This window comes from Brassica napus, chromosome C6 (assembly GCF_020379485.1).
Source record: "Brassica napus cultivar Da-Ae chromosome C6, Da-Ae, whole genome shotgun sequence".
Lineage (NCBI taxonomy): Eukaryota > Viridiplantae > Streptophyta > Magnoliopsida > Brassicales > Brassicaceae > Brassica > Brassica napus.
In genome coordinates this window covers 6,201,325-6,222,495 of record NC_063449.1, presented here as the reverse complement: position 1 = coordinate 6,222,495, position 21,171 = coordinate 6,201,325, and the positions used below count along the sequence as shown (strand labels likewise).

At 37.3% G+C, this 21,171-nt stretch overlaps 1 protein-coding gene across 2 annotated transcripts; it reads left to right on the top strand.

The window, feature by feature from the left end:
• Window positions 1-2,574: 2,574 nt before the first annotated feature.
• LOC106424457 (serine/threonine-protein kinase TOR) lies at window positions 2,575-20,444 on the top strand. 2 transcript variants are annotated; one of them, XM_022705157.2, is made up of 56 exons: window positions 2,575-2,950; window positions 3,143-3,481; window positions 3,561-3,635; window positions 3,812-3,984; window positions 4,410-4,508; window positions 4,817-4,976; window positions 5,047-5,190; window positions 5,301-5,470; window positions 5,553-5,760; window positions 5,832-6,020; window positions 6,231-6,383; window positions 6,843-6,964; window positions 7,051-7,153; window positions 7,234-7,329; window positions 7,608-7,738; window positions 8,461-8,563; window positions 8,641-8,823; window positions 8,896-8,988; window positions 9,086-9,121; window positions 9,407-9,505; window positions 9,589-9,687; window positions 9,767-9,929; window positions 10,062-10,186; window positions 10,301-10,353; window positions 10,892-11,015; window positions 11,152-11,322; window positions 11,846-11,998; window positions 12,067-12,219; window positions 12,662-12,733; window positions 12,832-12,966; window positions 13,052-13,113; window positions 13,245-13,342; window positions 13,873-13,982; window positions 14,072-14,245; window positions 14,363-14,428; window positions 14,790-14,858; window positions 15,027-15,137; window positions 15,487-15,627; window positions 15,712-15,840; window positions 15,950-16,115; window positions 16,199-16,407; window positions 16,550-16,756; window positions 16,991-17,104; window positions 17,197-17,400; window positions 17,707-17,787; window positions 17,892-17,966; window positions 18,053-18,119; window positions 18,216-18,376; window positions 18,462-18,635; window positions 18,722-18,850; window positions 18,932-19,015; window positions 19,114-19,175; window positions 19,270-19,342; window positions 19,417-19,725; window positions 19,810-20,063; window positions 20,230-20,444. In XM_022705157.2, the coding sequence occupies exons 1-56, from the start codon at window positions 2,786-2,788 to the stop codon at window positions 20,246-20,248; spliced, it is 7,437 nt and encodes a 2,478-aa protein (XP_022560878.1). In that variant the 5' UTR covers window positions 2,575-2,785; the 3' UTR covers window positions 20,249-20,444. The 2 variants fall into 2 exon arrangements, with proteins under 2 accessions (XP_022560878.1, XP_013720666.1); XM_013865212.3 differs by having other exon boundaries at window positions 2,576-2,950; window positions 7,054-7,153.
• Window positions 20,445-21,171: the final 727 nt, after the last annotated feature.

The following is a 21,171-nucleotide window of genomic DNA, read 5'->3' as shown; positions in this document are numbered from 1 at the left end:
GAAGACTTCCATGGAAGTCGTCTACAACCAGACGACTTACCCGTAAGTCGTTTGGACGAACAGATCTGAAAAAACCAATTTCATAGTTTCAACCAGTGAGATAACTTGTTTAGCACATAAAAGTCATCTCCAAGCACCCAGAATCTCAAACAAAAGTTACCGCTCTATGAACAATAAAATTTTTAGAATCAAAATCTTGGGTTTTTTTGGATGAATATGGAGAGAAAGTAAAGAGATGTTGTTTTTGGTTCATAAGAATTGAGAAATAAAGAGTGTAAATCGATTTTTAGGTGCATTAAGAGCTTCAAATTGGTTGTTCATGGTGGTTGGTGTATTGATGGTAATGACAATATTGTGAATACTTGAGGAAGATGAGAATGATAGAACAAAATATGCATTTTCAAAAAAAAAAATTGATGGCATTTTCGTGAATAATCTGAACTTTGGGGGTGAAAGAGGCAAGTCAAAGTTCTAAAAAAACATGAGTAAGTTTTGTGTTTGACTTCAAGTTTTGAGTCATATTTGCAAAAAGCCCTTATTTCAATTGGAAAAATACTAGAACCGAACTAACCAAACCGAACCCGAACCAAACCGAAAAAATAACCGAAGTGCCCATCCCTAGGTTTTAGCAGAATAATTTTTTTTCCTGTGTCTTCCTACAATCTTTGAAAAAAAAATTGGTATAGTTTGCTTATACTGAAATTTGTTGGTATAGTTTCTTATACCGCTACTTGATAGTATTTTTATTTTTTCTTAAAGCAGGAGCATATTTGAAACCGACATTCGGTTTATTATTTGAAAAAACTTATAAAGATTAAAAAAAAAATAACAGAAAAGTTAAGGATTTGACGCAAAATAGCTAAAGTTGTACATAAATAGCTTGAACTTATTTATCTTTTAAATTATTTTTTTGTAAATGATTATTTTCTTTAGATTTGAAATATGAAATGAGCTGATAGGAGACAATTAGGAATGCATAAGTCATCTATCTGTTTATCACTTAGAGAGGAGTTAGCAATTAGATGAGCCGGTTTGAAATTGGAGTACGCACGTCTTACTTGGCATCATTATCCTTTGCCAATAATATACAGCTTAAACATAAAGTGGTCTATATTAACGTTGACAAAGAGTAAACTGATTACAAGAACAATATACTGTACTATTTAAAATTATATATCTCATCAAATGCTTTTCTCCCATACCAAACTCTGTCTATTACGTGATATTTATAGATTTTACATGTCACATATTAGATACTTGTCAAGGGTGATAGGTCATGGATTTGTGATCTTTCTGCATAAAACATCTTAGAAAGTATCATCTCCCCTAAACATTTTTTTTAATTAATTTGGAGGTATAACGGATCTAAAGAAATGCCCAAACTAATTTCCAAGGGAATGAATATATTTTCATGGTGGACATTAAATACGCTTGGTTACCTTCTACGTATGGCCTGTTGTGGTCAGCTTAAACATAAAGAGAAGTGTTTTGCAGGGTCGGCCCTGGACTAAAGCCCATGAAGCTAGGGCTTTAAGCGCCACAGATAATAAATATTTTTGGGGCGCCAAATCTCACAATTTTTACTCTAGTCTAGTGGTTGTAGCTTCTCTTGATGTTCTCCCCGCTCACAAGTTGGAAACAATAGAAACCCACTTCCTTCTTATCCTCTTTTGGTAATAATAGATAATGTGTTATATTTCAACAACTCTTGATTTCTTTTAGTATATATCTTATACTAAATAATGTGTTATGAGATAATAATTTAATCAAACAAAACTTGATTATTTCTTTTGTTTTATTAAATTGATTTATTTTCTCTTAAATTCTTTTTATTTTGTTTTTGGTTTTGCTAAAATAGATGTATGAATATGATATATTATAAAATTAAATTAATCATCCACTCTTTCATTGTGAATTATCTTTGTCGGAGTAGTTTTTTTTTTCTTCTTTGTTTTTTTGCAAGTTTAACATTTTGTTAGGAACTTCTGCAATTCAAAAAAAAACTTAAAACTATCAAAGGTTTTTAATATTTTTTGAACTCTGTAAATTTTTTTTTTAAAGTTAACGTTAGCGTACTTTATTGTATGTTTTTGGTATCTATAAACTACTTTTTTTTGTTTTCTCTGGATTTATAGAAAATGCTATTAAAATAGTATCAGAAATTAACCAATTGAATTGCAAATAAAAAGGCAAAACAAACAAAATGAGCTCCAAATTATGTTTGGTATTTTTGTATTTATATTTTGAAAAAACTTAACTTTTAATAATATTCTGTACTATTTTTTTAAAAAACTTAGTACTATTTGATTATATACATAAAAGTATAGTAAATTTAGTTAATAGTAGAGGGGCATCATTCATTTGGATTCCTTTAGGCGCCGGACTTGTCCGCACTGGTTGCTTGGAACCAGCTAACGTAAATGGCCCTGTCATTGACAACGTCTTTGACTTCACTAACGTTCCGGCAACATCAAAAGTAACTCAGCCTCCAAAAAAACTACTTATTTAGATATTTATTTACATTTTCTTGGTCAACAGTTATTTATTTAAATTGCCTGAAAGAACCTGCACAAAAAAAAAACCTAAAAAAGCGAATTGATTTTTGTAAAAAAAAAATCTTATTTTCTCCTGCGATCTCCGCTTCTCTCTCTCTTCGACGCACGATGTGTTGAAGATACCTCTCTCTCTTCCTCTGTACATACCCTCTCTAATACCCACTGTTGTTGAACCAAAAAGGGGTTAGATTTAGGGTTTTTGTGAGATTTCTGATACTGCACCTTCATCGATGTCTTCCTCGTCGCAATCTTTTGCGGCTGGACGGTCTTCATCCCTATCTTCTCCGTCGCAATCGGGCCGCTTTGGTGGGCCTGCAGTTTCTGCTTCCGGCGGCGGAAGCTTCGACACTTTGAACCGGGTCATCGCTGACCTTTGCAGCATTGGTAATCCCAAGGTAACAGTGCGAAGTATTCTTCTTTTGTCATGCTTAATTCCATTTGATCATTGAAATTAGCAGAAACCCAGATAAAAAGTCTCTTGCTTTCTTGGATTATCTGAAGGAATCGAAATTTTAGTTGGTTTGATGTGTTGCTGTGTTCATAAAGTATCTGATATTAGTTGTGATGGTTTTTGTTTGTTGTATTAGGAGGGAGCTTCTTTGGCGTTTAGGAAACATGTAGAGGAAGCAGTTCGTGATCTTAGCGGTGAAGCTTCCTCTAGGTTCATGGAGCAGTTGTATGACAGGATTGCTAATTTAATTGAGAGCAAGGATGGGGCCAAAAACATGGGTGGACTCAGAGCCATCGACGAGTTGACGGAGATTGGATTTGGTGAGAATGCTACTAATGTGTCAAGGTTTGCGGGTTACATGAGGACTGTGTTCGAGTCGCAGCGTGAGCCTGAAATCTTGGTGCTTGCTAGTAGAGTGTTGGGGCATCTTGCCCTGGCTGGTGGAGCTATGACCTCTGATGAAGTGGAGTTTCAGGTATGGTTCTGTTTCGTTCCCCTTTCTATGAATTGGTTCAGCTTATAGGGGCTCAAGTATTGGTTCCTTGTGGTCACAGATGAAAACTGCTTTTGATTGGCTTCACGGAGATAGGGTGGAACATCTTCGTTTCGCCGCTGTTTTAATTTTAAAGGTATCCTGTCCTTTAGAGCACCCTACAGAAAAGCATACCTTTTTAGTTTTGTTTTTGTTTTGGTTACATACAATTACAAATATGTTGGAGTATGGATATTTGGAAAAAGGTAGTGAGGATAGCTTTTCAATCCAGTAAATTAATACGGATATGGTTATGTTCTTGCAACATTGCAGGAGATGGCAGAAAATGCATCTACTGTCTTTAACGTTCATGTCCCTCAATTTGTGGATGCGATTTGGATTGCACTAAGGGATCCTCAGTTGCAAGTACGAGAGCGAGCTGTTGAGGCTTTACGTGCTTGCCTTCGTGTTATTGAGAAAAGGGAGACTCGATGGCGAGTACAATGGTTCGTATTCCTTTCTCCTTGAAAATTATTAAGTGTCCTAAAGTGTTTAGTACCTACCATATTTGCTGTGATATTTTGGAAACGTGATCTATATTTTCATTTGTAATCTTATCCTGTTATGTGCTTTGCATTTTTTTATTGTGCAAATGCAACTTACATAGGCTCGTGTCGCCGCCCGAAACATGGACTAAACCTTTTAACTATATATTCGTCTCGACTGGAAACGTAGCGAACCTGTGTATCTGGATTGTATTCCTTTAATGTTCTACAAAGTTTTGAAACTTTCGTCAAATTTATTATTTACTTGCAATCTTTCTACTGGAGTTTAATATATTGTTGCCAACACAATGTAGCAATTGAGTTTTCCTTGTTTGTTATGATATAAAATCAAGTTAACTGATCTTCTATCCATCTGGCTTTTGCAGGTACTATCGGATGTTTGAAGCTACACAGGATGGGTTGGGTAGTAATGCTTCGGTCCATAGTATTCATGGTTCTTTACTTGCTGTGGGGGAACTATTGAGGTAAATGCAGCAGTGAATTTGTATTCTTAAGCCATCCTTTGCAATAGTCCCACACCCAAATTTATTCTCTTAGAAGAATTTTTGTTCCAATGATGCTATGTGAATTCTTTGATTGTAGTTTACATTGTTAAATAAAAAAAATAAAAAATATATCATGTATCTTCTTTCTTCACTCTTCAGTGTATAGTATATACCTGAACAAATGATTCTTGAATTCGAAAACTTGTATTATTTTCTGTTATACCAAATTGATTTAATGGTACCTCTGGTGTTATGGTTGATGACTTAATGCTCGAGTTCGTGTACAGGAATACTGGTGAGTTCATGATGTCTAGGTACAGAGAAGTTGCTGAAATTGTCCTCAGATTCCTTGAACATCGTGATCGCCTTGTTCGCCTTAGCATCACCTCGTTGCTGCCTCGCATTGCTCATTTTCTTCGTGACCGCTTTGTTACAAACTATTTAACGGTAGGTGATTGAGAGATTCTTTGAAATCAAAATCTATGCGGAAGACGTGATATGAGTTCCTTTCTTGCAGATATGCATGAATCATATTCTCACTGTGTTAAAAATACCGTCTGAACGTGCCAGTGGATTCATCGCCCTTGGGGAAATGGCTGGTGCTTTGGATGGTGAGCTTATCCACTATTTGCCGAAAATTATGTCTCATCTGCGGGAAGCGGTGGGTCAATTTGGTTTTCTAAATTTGTATTTTTGTGTTTAGCATTTTCTTCGGTCTATTTTTGTGAGCTGGACTAGTAAGAGTTTCCTTTGATTATCTTTTCCATGTAGATTGCTCCACGTAAAGGTAGACCTTTGCTTGAAGCTGTGGCTTGTGTTGGTAACATCGCAAAGGCAATGGGATCCACCGTGGAAAATCATGTTCGAGATCTTCTAGATGTGATGTTTTCCTCTGGTCTCTCTTCTACACTTGTTGAAGCTCTTGATCAGATAACCATTAGGTAAACGTTACACCGTAGAAGTTTGTTGCTATTTGCATTAATGTGTAAACTTTCAATGCTTGACAATTTGTTTGGGTCTCAGCATTCCTTTGTTGCTGCCAACGGTACAAGATCGGCTTCTAGATTGCATTTCATTGGTTCTTTCAAGATATAATTATTCTCAGACAGAGCCTCCTGTTACCACCGAGGTCCGAGGTAGTACAGTTAGCATGACACCACAGTCTAGTGAACCTAGTTGTTCAGCACAAATTCAACTAGCACTAAAGACTCTGGCTCGTTTCAATTTCATGGTCAGTGCTACTTGCCGATAACATTTCTAAAGAATACGACACTTATTTACTGGGTTTCTGATTTATGGTAGGGGCATGATCTTCTTGAATTTTCTCGGGAGTCGGTTGTTGTTTATTTAGATGATGCGGATGCAGCCACAAGAAAAGATGCTGCTTTGTGTTGCTGTAAACTAGTTGCAAATTCCTTATCTGGGATCGCACAATTTGGCTCTAGCAGGTCAACTCGAGCTGGAGGAAGACGAAGGCGCCTTGTGGAAGAGGTTTTACATATATACTGAAGCCCCATTACATATTTTTTCTTATTGCTTGTCTTTAGTCTTCACTTTCTATTATTACAATGGGCTCTTTTTAACATTTTCAAGTTTCAATTCCTGTTTGCCATCTGTTTCTTGTTGTCATTTATAATTGCAATCCCAGTAGCAGTTCCAGTTTTTTCTGACTGCGTAAGAGATGATGTTTGGGTTCTGTAGATTGTGGAGAAGCTTCTCAGGACAGCTGTTGCGGATGCTGATGTAACTGTTCGCAAGTCTATCTTCGTTGCCTTATATGGCAACCAATGTTTCGATGATTATCTAGCACAGGCTGAAAGTTTGACTGCTATTTTCGCTTCCTTAAATGATGAGGTATGGATATGTTATTTGTTTGAAAAGGTAGCATAAGTCATACGACAATTCTAGTTTGTTACAAATCACTTATTTTCTTCTCGTTGGTGTAAATTTAGTTTCTTAATTACCCTAATCACAGAAATTCATTGAATTGTGTTGCTTTCTGGAATCAGTTTTGGTGAATTAATGAAATTAGTTGCTTAATTACCCTTCCTACATAACTTCTTGATACCCAGACTTAGCTGGACTTTTGGTCAACTATTTAGCTTCTTTTGTGTCACAAAACAGTCCGTGTTACGTTGAATTGTGGATGTAGTGCATGTATTACGTTGGGGGATGCACGGAAATGAGTGACGAAATGCATCCGTGTTACACCCTTGTTAACTTGATAGAAGGCTTGGCTTGTGTTTCACTCCACCTGCCTATTTTATCGGTTTAGTTATGTACTGTTCATATATTTGAATCACTGTTCAACAGGATCTTGATGTCCGAGAATATGCCATCTCAGTTGCTGGGAGGTTATCCGAAAAAAATCCAGCATACGTTCTTCCAGCACTTCGTCGCCACCTTATACAGCTGTTAACCGATCTTGAGCAGAGGTAACTGCAAATTTCATTAGTTCTTATATGAAGATTTGATTCCTATTATCAAGTATCTGTTGCATTGACTTCAACTGTAACGTCAGCAGTGCAGATAACAAGTGCAGAGAAGAGAGTGCGAAGCTCCTTGGTTGTTTAGTTCGAAATTGTGAACGGCTCATTCTCCCATATGTTGCTCCTGTGCAAAAGGTTTGATTTTTGTTCTCCACTTCTCAGATGATTTGCCTATTATTGTAGTTCACGGGGTTGTAATTCTTTTATTTTTCCAGGCACTTGTTGCAAGACTTAGTGAGGGAACTGGAGTGAATGCTAACAATAATATTGTTATTGGAGTTCTCGTAACTGTTGGGGATCTTGCAAGAGTGGTAAGTTTGTGGTTTCTCGATTAAGTGTCGGTAAAATGTAGTGTGCCTTTACTGCACGTGGAAGTTGCAGTCGTATTTCGACTCTTCTTAGCTGTGTTGGCAAGCGTATTCATAATTTTGAATGGCCTAGCGAGTACTTTTTTTTTCCTTATTTTTTTTGTCTTTTAAATGAAAGAGTTATGTCAATTCTATTTCCTTTTTAGCTGTTATTTGTTGGGTTTGGCTTAAGATATCCCTCCCCTGTTTTTTATTTTTATTTTCTCCCGTTGGTTATTCAGGGTGGCTTAGCAATGAGACAATATATTCCTGAGCTAATGCCTTTGATTGTTGAGGCTTTAATGGATGGAGCTGCTGTAGCAAAACGTGAGGTGGCTGTTTCGACACTTGGTCAAGTTGTTCAAAGTACAGGGTATGGAATAGACTTTTACCTTCTTTGGGAACTAATTTCGTTTTTATTAATATTTGATAATGTTACTAAGTGACTTTGAGCATGCTAATTTTTCTATAAACTAAGAAAACGCCACTATCTTGTTTGTTGAAAGCCTGGTTGAACTAGATGGAAATAATGGATTGCAAGTGAATATTTGACATGAATACGGGGCTTCAATTTTTTTCTAATTGGCTAGCTAGGAGCCTAATTCTTAGGCTGTTGATGTTTATAGAAATTTGTTACATGTTTATCGAACAAACTGCTAGAAGTTATCAAATTCTAGATGAAAGGGAAGATTGTTATCCCTAGGCAGTCCTTCAATCCGTGGCAGATCATTCTGATAGTTTCTTGTTCGTCTTACTCTTACATGAGATGGCTTATTATTCCTGGAGATAGATTGATTTTTTTGGTGTCAGAACTGGCATTGTCTTGGTATTCTCTCTTTGTCATGCAAAAAGATTGATTTACCACTACCTTTTGTACTATGCTGCATAGATATAATCAACTGTATTGTTGATGTTGACGACATAGTAGAAGACATGCTTGGGAGTAGTGGGGTGATCAACTTGCAAGTTGTATTGAGTAGCTCGTAACACATGCGCTATAAATTGTGCACATAACTATTATAATATCAAGGGGGCTCCAGAAATTCACAATCCTCCCTGCAAATTTATTTACGGCTCCCCTTTATTGTAATGTAGGTATGTTGTGACTCCATACAAGGAATACCCGTTGTTGCTTGGCTTACTCTTGAAATTGCTGAAGGGTGACTTATTGTGGTCAACCAGACGAGAAGTGCTCAAGGTAGTTTCTAGATAAATAAATTTCTAAGCTAGACTATTCTAGAATATAGATTATGTCAAAACATTGGTTATCTACAGGTTCTTGGAATTATGGGTGCTTTGGATCCTCATGTGCACAAACGTAACCAACAAAGTTTATCAGGATCACATGGTGAAGTTCCTCGCGGTACTGGTGATTCAGGTCAACCTATTCCGTCGATTGATGAATTACCTGTGGAACTCCGACCATCATTTGCTACATCTGAGGATTATTACTCAACGGTAGTTCTTAACCCATGTGAACATTTTGCAACTGTAGTCATTGTGCTCATATTACTTTCCGCATTGTTATAGGTTGCTATCAACTCCCTTATGCGAATTCTTAGAGATCCATCACTTCTTAGCTACCACAAAAGGGTTGTTAGGTCACTGATGATCATTTTCAAGGTAACCAAAGCCATTTTGATTGTTTATAGGATATACTTGTGATGAAATAAAAATGAACACGTTACAACTTTACCGTACTTTTGTTTTGCGAGGTTAGTCAATGGGATTGGGATGCGTGCCTTACTTGCCAAAGGTATATATTTCTGGCAGCTTTCAATCAGTGATATCTCCGTTTTACCTACGATCGGAACTTTCTGTGTGTTTCCTTAGTTTTGAATACGCATGCCTGCTACTTTACTTCCGTGCTCAATTAAATTGTATTGCGTGGTGACTCGAAGTCAGATATTTAGATTTCTCAACATTGTCTTAGGTTAAAGTGACTTTATTTTATTATTATTATTATTCTGAAGGGATGGTTCACTGCTATTTTTTTATGCACTATAAGCATCCTGTGACGTTTTACTAATTTGTCTTCAAGGTTTTACCTGAGCTTTTTCACACTGTTCGCACTTCTGATGAGAACTTAAAGGACTTCATTACATGGGGTCTTGGGACTCTTGTTTCCATCGTGCGGCAGGTATATCCACATTAACATTTGTAGTTAATGTTTAAAATACGAATGACTTTGTGTAACTCTTAACTTATTTTATTTGTCTACAGCACATACGGAAGTATCTTCCAGAGCTGCTCTTACTAGTCTCTGAATTATGGTCATCTTTCACCTTGCCAGGTCCTGTACGCCCCTCTCGTGGTCTTCCGGTAAGTTGTATGCAGTCTATAGTTGCTTTACTGGCATATATGTTATGGAGAGCACTTTGTCTAAATTGCTGATCACCAGGTTCTGCATCTATTGGAACATCTTTGCTTGGCACTTAATGATGAATTCAGAACTTATCTTCCAGTCATCCTTCCATGTTTCATCCAAGTATTAGGTGATGCGGAGCGGTGTAATGATTACATCTATGTTCCTGATATTCTCCACACACTCGAAGTGTTTGGCGGTCAGCAAAACTTCTCTTTCTTTTGGCATCGTCATAGTCGTTTTGTGTATATATGATCTTTAAATAGTCAAATTTTTACTCTATAGTTTCTATTTTCATACCTTGGTTGACCCTTAGAGTGCATAAGTGCAGGTACACTTGATGAGCACATGCATTTACTCCTTCCTGCCCTTATTCGATTGTTCAAAGTAGATGCTCCTGTAGCTATAAGACGTGATGCCATCAAAACTTTGACAAGAGTGATCCCATGTGTTCAGGTTAGTAGCTGTTGTTTAAATGATTTATTATTTTAGTTCTTTATGTTGCTGATCCTTTGAAATGTTCCATATTAATCTTCTTGTTATACCTTTTAATTACCCGTGTATCTTCAGGTTACTGGTCATATCTCCTCTCTTGTGCATCACTTGAAGCTAGTATTAGATGGGTGAGTTTCCAATTTTTCATGAAAACTGAAAAGCTCAACAGTTGTAGTCGATCTCTTTGAAAGCATATCTGTGCTTTTCTTGGCATGCTGATTGTCTGTACTTAGAAAACAGTGTATTGGTTACTTCTTCATAAGGTGTTTCTACAATGCTTCTTTTATAGTTAGGCATTGTGTCGCTATCTGGGTTTCTCTTTAAAATGACTGGGTTCATTCAGTTAAGAATAGTGGATTTGAAATGAGACATCCATAACATCCTAGCGTTGGCAAGGCATTATCATAAAGAGTTTAATTATTATCATTATCAGAAAACTAGTTATTATCATTATCTTCCATTTTGTGATTGCTTACTGTTACAAACCCGTTTTTCAATGTGGTTCAAATTGCTCTTGGGTTATAAATTTGCGTGGCCCGATATAAGAATTCTTTATATCGTGGAATTTTATTTGCCATTATCGATTTGACTAAAGAGTTTTTGATGGAATTGTTGTTTCATGTTTCACGTGTAAATCTTCTTATGAGATCTTTGCTATCTTCTCAGTAAGAATGATGAATTGCGGAAGGACGCTGTGGATGCACTATGCTGTTTGGCTCATGCTCTTGGAGAGGACTTCACCATATTCATTGAATCAGTTCACAAGCTTTTGTTGAAGCATCGCTTACGGGTATTTTTATATTATCTTCTACATAAAATAACGCTTTAAATTCACCCGTCGTGTATTTTGTATCATAGCTTGCATGCAAACAGATTTCCTTGTATAAATTTTATCCGTAAAAGTTAAATGTACATTACTTTTGCAGCATAAAGAATTTGAAGATATTCATGCTCGTTGGCGGAGACGTGAACCATTGATTGTAGCTACAACAGCAACTCAACAGTTAAGTAGGCGACTGCCAGTTGAGGTTATCAGGGATCCTTTAATTGAGAATGAGATCGATCCTTTTGAAGAAGGAAACAACAAAAACCATCAGGTACTCTTTGTTGTGGTCGTTTTATACACACAGATCCTCCATGTGTTAAAATGTTGCTATCAAGTTTTTATTATTGTACTGTAACATTGTAGAACTTACTGGTCGGTAGTTTTCTAGTCGATGACACGTTAATTATTAGTATGACTTCACTGTATGTGCCCTTGTTAGTTCGAAGATTAGTAAGCATATTGTGGAGGAGACAAGTCGTGGAAGTGATTGCCCAATGTAGGGTTGCTTAGCTGAATACGGCTGATTTTTTTAACCCGCTTGTTTGTTTTTGTTGATGGGTGCCTATCTGTCTAGTGTCTATAACAACGCACACTCATCTGCTTCAATAAGTTTGTAAAATATCCCCCCCCCTTTTACACTCCTCTGTGGGCAGTCCTTCAGCTTATGTAAACAGAGACAAAACTGTATATGTGTTCGGTCTAGCGCAATCCTCTTGTAGAAGTTTCTTTAGTCTTTTTTTTTTTTTGAAAGAGCTAAACTGTTACTTATTTTCTTTTGACGATCTGTCTAACAGGTTAATGATGGTAGACTACGGACAGCTGGAGAAGCTTCTCAACGAAGTACCAAGGAAGATTGGGAAGAATGGATGAGACAATTTAGTATTGAATTACTTAAACAGTCTCCATCTCCAGCATTAAGAACTTGTGCAAAACTTGCTCAGTTGCAGGTGTTTCATTGATACTCTTTCTTTTCCTCTCTTATAAGGGTATGCATTTTAATGTCCGTGTTTTGCAGCCGTTTGTCGGGAGAGAATTGTTTGCCGCTGGTTTTGTCAGTTGCTGGGCGCAGCTGAATGAGGCTAGCCAAAAGAAGTTCGTTACGAGCTTGGAGATGGCGTTTTCGTCTCCAAATATCCCTCCTGAGATTTTGGCGACACTACTCAATTTGGTACGTTCTTTTTTAAACTGTTAGAAAATCATGCATGTTTCGTAACTAGGGTTTTGCTAATTGAGTACTAGTGTTTCAAGCCTAGGCGAATACAGTGTGTTCAGTAAAGAGTTAGCTACGTCTTGCTAGACTGGAAACAAAAACTGCTAAGGTCACCATTTCCTTAGTGGTTCTACCTAATTAGTCATTTTACTGGAAAACACGTCTTCTGTTTCAACTGAACAATCTCTAAGCATTCTTGGAAACATGATGCGTAGATTTTGTTTTGTTTTATACTGACACTGGTTCCCGAGTTTCTGCTTGAGCTGTTTTCATTTAACCTATATTACGGGAGGTTTGATAAAGAGTCAATACTTTTAAAATCACAATGAATCTACCTCTGTGTTTGATCTTGTTGCTTGGTCCTGTCACATGAGCTTGATTTTGTCTATACTATTCTTAGGCAGAGTTTATGGAACATGATGAGAAGCCTCTTCCCATTGATATCCGTCTCCTGGGGGCTCTTGCTGAAAAGGTTTGCGTCATGTATTTCTTATGATATGGCACTTCTGTCCTTTCAGCTGAAGCATTCATCTGGTTCTCTTGGTAATGGTGCGATTTTCAACTTCACAGTGCCGTGTTTTTGCCAAAGCTTTGCATTATAAAGAGATGGAATTTGAAGGTCCACGGTCGAGGAGGATGGATGCCAACCCAGTTGCTGTTGTCGAGGCTCTTATTCACATAAATAATCAGTTACACCAGCACGAGGTATGTTTAGTTTTTTATGCTATTTCTATCACCTCACCATCTTTGTTCTGTGTCATTATTGATTAGTTGGGATTTGTTGTCATAGGCTGCTGTCGGCATATTGACCTATGCTCAACAACATCTTGATGTTCAATTAAAAGAATCATGGTAACAGGACTTTTCTCGACCTTGATACACTTACTTCCGGTTCTGCTAGATAGGCGTGACACAAGCTTGTGCGCGATTACTAGTTTATTTTATCCCAATTAGTCAAAAACAGTAATAGTGTTTGTTACTAGGTATGAGAAGCTGCAGCGATGGGATGATGCGCTGAAGGCGTACACTTTGAAAGCATCGCAAACATCTAATCCCCATCTTGTATTAGAAGCCACATTAGGTAACCAATACTAATTTTGGGAGGATTTCGTGTGTTTTGTCTTTCCATATAATGTTTTTTTCTGGGGAGTGGAATCTAAGGTTTTATGAGTTTTTGGGGTCGATATGTATTGTCAGGCTGTGAGTAGCTAGTTTGCATAGAGAATTATGGGTCATCATTCGTAACATTCTCGCTCTAAGACACTGGTTGGTAGAACCAAACTTACATGCATTTGTTTTATGTGCATAAGCTCCAGACATCTATCCACATGAAGCCTTTTACTCGTCTATTTTATTTTATTTTTTGTTTTTCCTATTTTTGTGAAGGCTGCCATTTATCTTCTATGATTTTATGAGTTTTTAGTAGTATCTTAAGTGGCTTACATCCTCTTTGAATTCATCTCCTGTAGTTTCATAAGCTGATGGCTGCTCTCTCCTAACTTTTGTCCAGTGCAATTATTTCTGTTGATCATTGATTACAGTTTTCTTATGATGTTCTTCCTTCCCTTTAATATAATGTCCTGAATTTGTAGCTTATTGACCATAATGTAGGACAAATGAGATGTCTCGCTGCACTTGCACGATGGGATGAGCTCAACAATCTCTGCAAAGAATACTGGAGTCCAGCTGAGCCATCCGCTCGTCTGGAAATGGCACCATTGGTTGGTTACACATTCTTATGCTATATTGGGTGACACGTCTACATTATTACATGGATGTCTTCTGTTTTTTTTTTGTGTGACTATTCTAGGCTGCTAATGCCGCTTGGAATATGGGAGAGTGGGATCAAATGGCGGAATATGTGTCTCGGTTAGATGATGGTGATGAAACAAAGCTTAGGGGTTTAGCAAGCCCTTCTTCTAGTGGCGATGGAAGCAGGGATGGCACATTCTTCAGGGCTGTTCTGTTAGTTCGGAGGGCGAAGGTACGCTTGCACCCATACTTTGTGCTTTATATCATAGCAGATTTTCTTTAAAAAAATGTTTGCAGTCACTTAGATATGTGAGTGCGTGCCTTTGGTTATTTTGTCTTTTCTTTTTAGTATGATGAGGCGCGGGAATATGTTGAAAGAGCTAGGAAATGCCTTGCCACAGAACTTGCAGCGCTGGTAAGTTTCATATAATCATATCAGCATTTGCTTACTAGCTTTGTTTATAATATTTATGCATCATTTGTTTGTGAATATGGGATCAAAAGTAAAGTAGCAAGGATATTTGTAGCTAGTCTCAGCCTTTTCCATAATGCCCTGGTCTGTTGGAACTTGTAAGTACAGAACAAAAATAATAAAAAACATCTTAGTTGCATTGTTGATTTGTAGACAACTTTTTGGGCATGCTATTGTTTGGTACCTGTTTGTAAAAGCATCATGTAATCGCTATGGTTGCCTTCTTAGTTGTTCTTGTGTATTTATGTTGAGTGAAAATTCGCACCTGCCTTTTTCTATTTTGTCTATAATTGCGAGTCTGCAGGTTTTGGAGAGCTATGAGCGTGCTTACGGCAATATGGTTCGTGTCCAGCAACTGTCAGAACTAGAGGAGGTCAGATCTCAATTTATTTAAGATCTCTTCTCCTGTCCACCCTCCCTGACGGCCTAAGGCTGAAGGGAAAACATGAGAGAAGTGTAAATGTTTGTTTGATCATATTATGCATTAACATATACATGATGAATCTTTCTTATTTCTGTGTTTTTTTCCTTCATGTAATAGGTAATTGAATATTGTACGCTACCTGTGGGAAATACCATTGCTGAAGAACGGAGAGCCCTAATTCGTAACATGTGGACTCAGCGGATTCAGGGATCTAAGCGTAATGTGGAGGTAAATTGCTTCTGGTATTTACATGTTAGTTGAACCACTGAAATGAGTGACAAGTCATATGGTATTTTAAGCATGAAACATTGCTGTATGGTGGTGACTTCAGTAAATGAATCTTTTTAAGGAACATATGCAGCATTTTCTTAATATATCAAGTTTGATTTATTATTTTTCATATTTTGATATATAAAGAAAGTAGCTTCGTTTTCAGTCTCCTAGTTAAAGCGTGTATCATCATAGGTACAACTAAACAATAAGCAAACAAGGAAACTCAATGACATTTTTATGGAATGGACTCTTATTCTTATGATAGTCCCATTTTTAATACTTTGTATTCTCGAATACTGTTCAGGTGTGGCAATCACTTTTGGCTGTTCGGGCACTTGTGCTACCTCCTACAGAAGATGTTGAAACTTGGATCAAGTTTGCCTCGCTTTGTCGGAAGAGTGGGAGGATTAGTCAGGCGAAGTCTACTCTTCTCAAGCTTTTGCCAGTATTGTCCTTTTGCTTTTTGGTTGTAAGATTTTCTATGCCAGGTTTATTCTGTTTTGTCTAATTTGGGATCCTTATTTTGTAGTTTGATCCAGAAGTATCGCCAGAAAACATGCAATATCACGGACCTCCACAAGTGATGCTTGGATACCTAAAATACCAGTGGTCACTTGGAGAGGAACATAAGCGCAAAGAGGCATTTACCAAGCTGCATGTATGCTTATTCGTATTAGTTACTTGCGTTTATTCTCTTTCTCACATTTTCCCATTTTTGCTTGAATGGCAATGCCGTTTCTTCTCTCAATCTAATTAATTGTTTATAGATTCTGACGAGGGAACTTTCAAGTGTGCCACACTCTCAATCTGACATGCTGGCTAGTATGGTATCTAGTAAGGGCGTAAATGTTCCACTTCTTGCACGTGTAAATCTCAAACTGGGAACATGGCAGTGGGCACTCTGTCCCGGATTGAATGATGGGTCTATTCAAGGTGAATTGTAGTTACTTTTAACAGTGTAAGTGTAGTCAAACTGTCTGACCATAACACTTTGGTAATATAATGCTCTGTTCCAGAAATTCTTGATGCATTTAGCAAATCTACCATCTATGCTCCTAAATGGGCTAAGGCATGGCACACGTGGGCGTTATTCAATACTGCAGTGATGTCTCATTACATTTCAAGAGGTCAAATTGCCTCTCAGTTCGTTGTTGCTGCAGTCACTGGATATTTTCATTCTATAGCATGTGGAGCTAATGCCAAAGGAGTTGATGATAGTTTACAGGTAAAGTGTGCATGCTTCCATGGCTTTTCCATGTTTCACTTACCAAACCGTGATTTTCTCTTCTTTTCTTTACTTACATTAAGTTATACCTTTCTGTCCTGCTCTTGTTGAACTATTATTTCTTTCCGTCTCATTTCCTTAGGATATACTGCGTCTTCTCACGTTATGGTTCAACCATGGAGCTACGGCTGACGTCCAAGCAGCATTGGAAAGAGGATTCACTCATGTCAGCATCAACACATGGCTTGTTGTGTTGCCTCAAATAATTGCTAGGATACATTCAAATAATCGTGCTGTCAGGGAACTGATACAGTCTCTTCTCATCCGCATAGGAGAAAACCACCCACAGGTTTGCAGTTTTCCATCAATCTAAGTTTAAACCCCTTTATGTGTACCACCAATTTATGATGGGAATTAAAAAATATAATTAGTTTTTTTACTCTGCCATTTTGATCGCAAATTTACTTACTTCACTTTGGTTTTGGTGTTAGACATTTGGTTTCTCTACCGTTAATTATCATACTAGGAACGAACTCTGGAATGCATAGTTTTTCCTTGACTATTTTCTTCCAAATGTTGTCAGGCACTTATGTACCCACTTCTAGTTGCATGTAAATCAATAAGCAATCTTCGGAGAGCTGCAGCTGAAGAGGTCGTTGATAAAGTTCGCCAGCACAGTGGTGCACTTGTCGATCAGGTTATTATTCATCGTCTTGTGGATTTATTTGAAATATTTTATTTGAAGTGAGCTTGACCCTTTTCCTCTACTCCGACAAACAAAAAAAACAGGCGCAACTTGTATCACATGAACTTATCAGGGTTTCAATACTTTGGCATGAAATGTGGCATGAAGCTCTAGAAGAAGCGAGTCGTTTGTATTTTGGTGAACAAAACATTGAAGGAATGCTGAAAGTACTTGAACCATTACATGAGATGCTTGAAGAAGGTGCAAGAAAGGACAATACGACCATACAAGAGAGAGCATTTATAGAGGTAGGGCGATTTTCAATCCAGGTTATTGAACTTGGGTATAAAATAGTGTTTTTTGGTACACTTACAGAGCTTTGGTTATAAGTGACTTCATCTTTCTCTAGCACAGAACCGTACATCATTGCAGCATCCAATTTTTTCTGCTATGCAATCTGTGGTTATTTTTTCTTTTTGGTGTTTAAAGAACTTAGATCAATCAGGTTCCCGTTGACAGAATCAGAGAATTTCTGTTGTTTTTGTTCTCATATGTGAACGTAGTGATGTTTTTCCATGTCAGCAACTGAAGTTAGGGTATTATTGTTGATGCAGGCATACCGTCACGAACTTCTGGAGGCCTATGAATGCTGTATCAATTACAAGAGCAATTTACAAGAAGCTGAACTAACACAGGTGACCGAAAATTTAAAACAAAATTGTAGTTGAGTTCTTGCTTGTCATCTTAGGTAAGGGACAGGAATTGACATATTTTCCTTTGCAATTGTTTTCTGAATTAGGCTTGGGATCTTTACTATCACGTTTTCAAACGGATTGACAAACAGCTGGCCAGTCTCACGGCATTGGATTTGGAAGTAATTATATTCTCTTTTTCTTTGGTTCTCTCTCTTTCTTTTTTTAGCTCGGTTCTGATCTGACTGTCACATTACATGTTGGATAGTCTGTTTCTCCTGAACTCCTGCTCTGCCGTGACTTGGAGCTAGCTGTTCCTGGAACATACCGTGCAGGTACAATATTGAACTGTTAATGCTCGTCTTTGCTGATATGTGTTTTTAACCGAAGCCTCCGTGCTTACATCCATACTTCGTATTTCTCTAAATTAGATGCCCCCGTTGTGACGATATCATCGTTTTCACGCAAACTTGTTGTCATAACCTCAAAGCAACGACCACGGAAGTTGACTATTCACGGAAATGATGGCGAGGACTACGCCTTTTTGTTAAAGGGACATGAAGATCTAAGGCAAGATGAGCGTGTTATGCAGGTGATTCTCAAAACATGAAGTCAGTTGTAGTATTCTTAACTACAGGATCAGACTTATCTCTTTCCTATGTATTATTGTGTTTCAGCTTTTTGGTTTGGTGAACACTTTGCTCGAGAATTCCAGAAAGACAGCAGAAAAAGATCTGGCCATCCAACGGTATTCAGTAATACCACTATCTCCCAATAGTGGACTCATTGGATGGGTTCCGAACTGCGATACCCTTCACCATCTTATTCGAGAGTACAGAGATGCGCGAAATGTTCGTCTTGTAGTCATCATTGTTTTCAATTTTGAAGCTATCTGCAGTTTACGTTTATTCTTAAACATGCCTTCCTGGATTTCCAGATCATTCTTAATCAAGAACACAAACATATGTTGAGTTTTGCTCAAAACTATGACATTCTGCCGCTCATAGCAAAGACTGAAGTATTTGAGTATGCTCTAGAAAACACAGAGGGAAATGATCTGTCCAGGGTACTCAGAATTTCTAACTTGTAGTATGGGTAAAGTAACTATTCTGGAATACTAAGTTGTTTCAAATCTCCTCCTTGGTAGGTTCTCTGGTTAAAAAGTCGGTCGTCAGAGGTATGGCTGGAGAGAAGAACCAACTATACTAGAAGTTTAGCGGTTATGAGTATGGTATGTGGTTGCTTGCTTTCATCCTTTGTTCTCCACTTTGTTTGGCATCAAAGTAAGAATGTACCCATGTTTGACCTTTTGAAATACTATTGTGTCAGGTCGGTTATATTCTTGGGTTAGGTGATAGACACCCAAGTAACCTTATGCTACATAGACACAGGTACATAAAGTTTTTTTAAAAAAAAACAGGTTTACATTACATAAAAGATCCTACTTTTGGGTCTGTTTCTTTATCAATGGTTCGATTTTTGCAGTGGTAAAATCTTGCATATTGATTTTGGAGATTGTTTCGAGGCATCTATGAATAGAGAAAAGTTTCCTGAAAAGGTATTTTCATCATAATTGTGGAGGTATTAAAAATGGATATGATGAGAGATTTATTGGTTAAAAAATTATGTTAGGTTCCTTTCCGTCTAACAAGAATGCTTGTGAAAGCAATGGAAGTAAGTGGCATCGAAGGAAATTTCCGCTCGACATGTGAAAATGTTATGCAAGTTCTCAGAACCAACAAAGACAGTGTAATGGCAATGATGGAGGCGTTTGTGCATGATCCTTTAATCAATTGGCGTCTTTTCAATTTCAATGAAGTCCCTCAATTCGGTAACAACAATCCCAACGGTCCTACTGAACCTGAGGAAGTAGGTGAAGATCCTGCTGACATAGACCTTCCTCAGCCACAACGGAGTACTCGAGAGAAGGAGATTCTTCAGGTTTCTTTTGATAATCTCTCTCTCTTGCTATCATGTTTTGCTCATAATCTTTTTGTGGTTGATTTGATTGTTGGATTGTGTCAGGCTGTGAATATGCTTGGAGATGCAAATGAGGTTTTGAACGAGCGTGCAGTAGTTGTAATGGAACGTATGAGTAATAAGCTTACAGGCCGTGATTTCTCCACGTCTGCAAGTCCAAGCAATCCCATTGCTGATCACAATAACTTGCTCGGAGGAGATTCTCATGAAGTCGAACATGGTTTGTCTGTGAAAGTTCAGGTTCAAAAGCTAATCGACCAAGCCACTTCCCATGAAAATCTTTGTCAAAACTATGTTGGGTATGTTCTTCTCCACTCCTCTGCTTATCTGTTTTCATTAGCATAAGTTTTGGCTATGAGATAATCTAATATTGACACAGAGGATAAAAGATTCTGGAATAAATGATCCAACTGATCGACGCAAAAAATGTGAATAAACTTTCTTGTTTTTGTTTTTTGTTTGCAGGTGGTGCCCTTTCTGGTGAGATGGGTCAATCTGTTATACTTCTATTGTAAATAGGCTTTGTAAAATTTCAACGAAGTTGCATTTATTTGGATTTATTTCGATGATAAACTATGTTCTTTTTAATGTAAATAATTTATTAGGCCCCTACTCGTGTAATATATAACTTTATAAAGATGTGGCGTGTTTGAATGAAAGGACATGTCACGTTCTTTACATTTGTCTTCTTCTTTTTTGCATTTGACATCTAAAAATGTAATCAAGGTACTTTATGAATTATATAAATGTTACTAAGTAATAAGCATACACTTGAAAACAGATAAGAAAGTTCCGTTAAAAAGAAGGCGACAGTACTAATTCGAGCATTACACAATCTGAAGTTAGCTCAAACGAAGAATCCTGTGTTAGAAGAGTCAATGGTTCAAGAAGGCTACAAGAGTCAATCCTGTGTTAGAAGAGTCAATCGAGCATTACTTGTCTTTGCCCATTTGTTTGCTAAACGGTAAAAAAAAGAGGAGAGATGTATATGTATTTATTTATTGTATATCTGAGTATGAATGGTGACTAATGAACGAAAAAAAATAATGCATCCACATTCCTAAAAAAAACCACCATTCACAAGGAATAATTTTTCTTTCTCATTTCCTACCATTTCTTTTTTTTGTAGAAAAATAAAAAACAAAATTATTCCTTGTTAAATATGGAAAGAAATAACCATTCATTTCATTCCTGTAATTTTATTTCGTTCATCTTGCTTCCAGAATGGTCACCAGCAGACCCTAAATGGAGCAAGGGAGGTGGAAGATTTTCACTGAACCTAGCCATAGTATATAGTGCATATCTAGCAAGTTTTTAATTTTTCCATCGAAAATCTAGACTTGCTTGTGTATCCAATATTTGTCTAAGGTCATTGTCTGCGCTACGCGCAGAAAATACACTTAAATA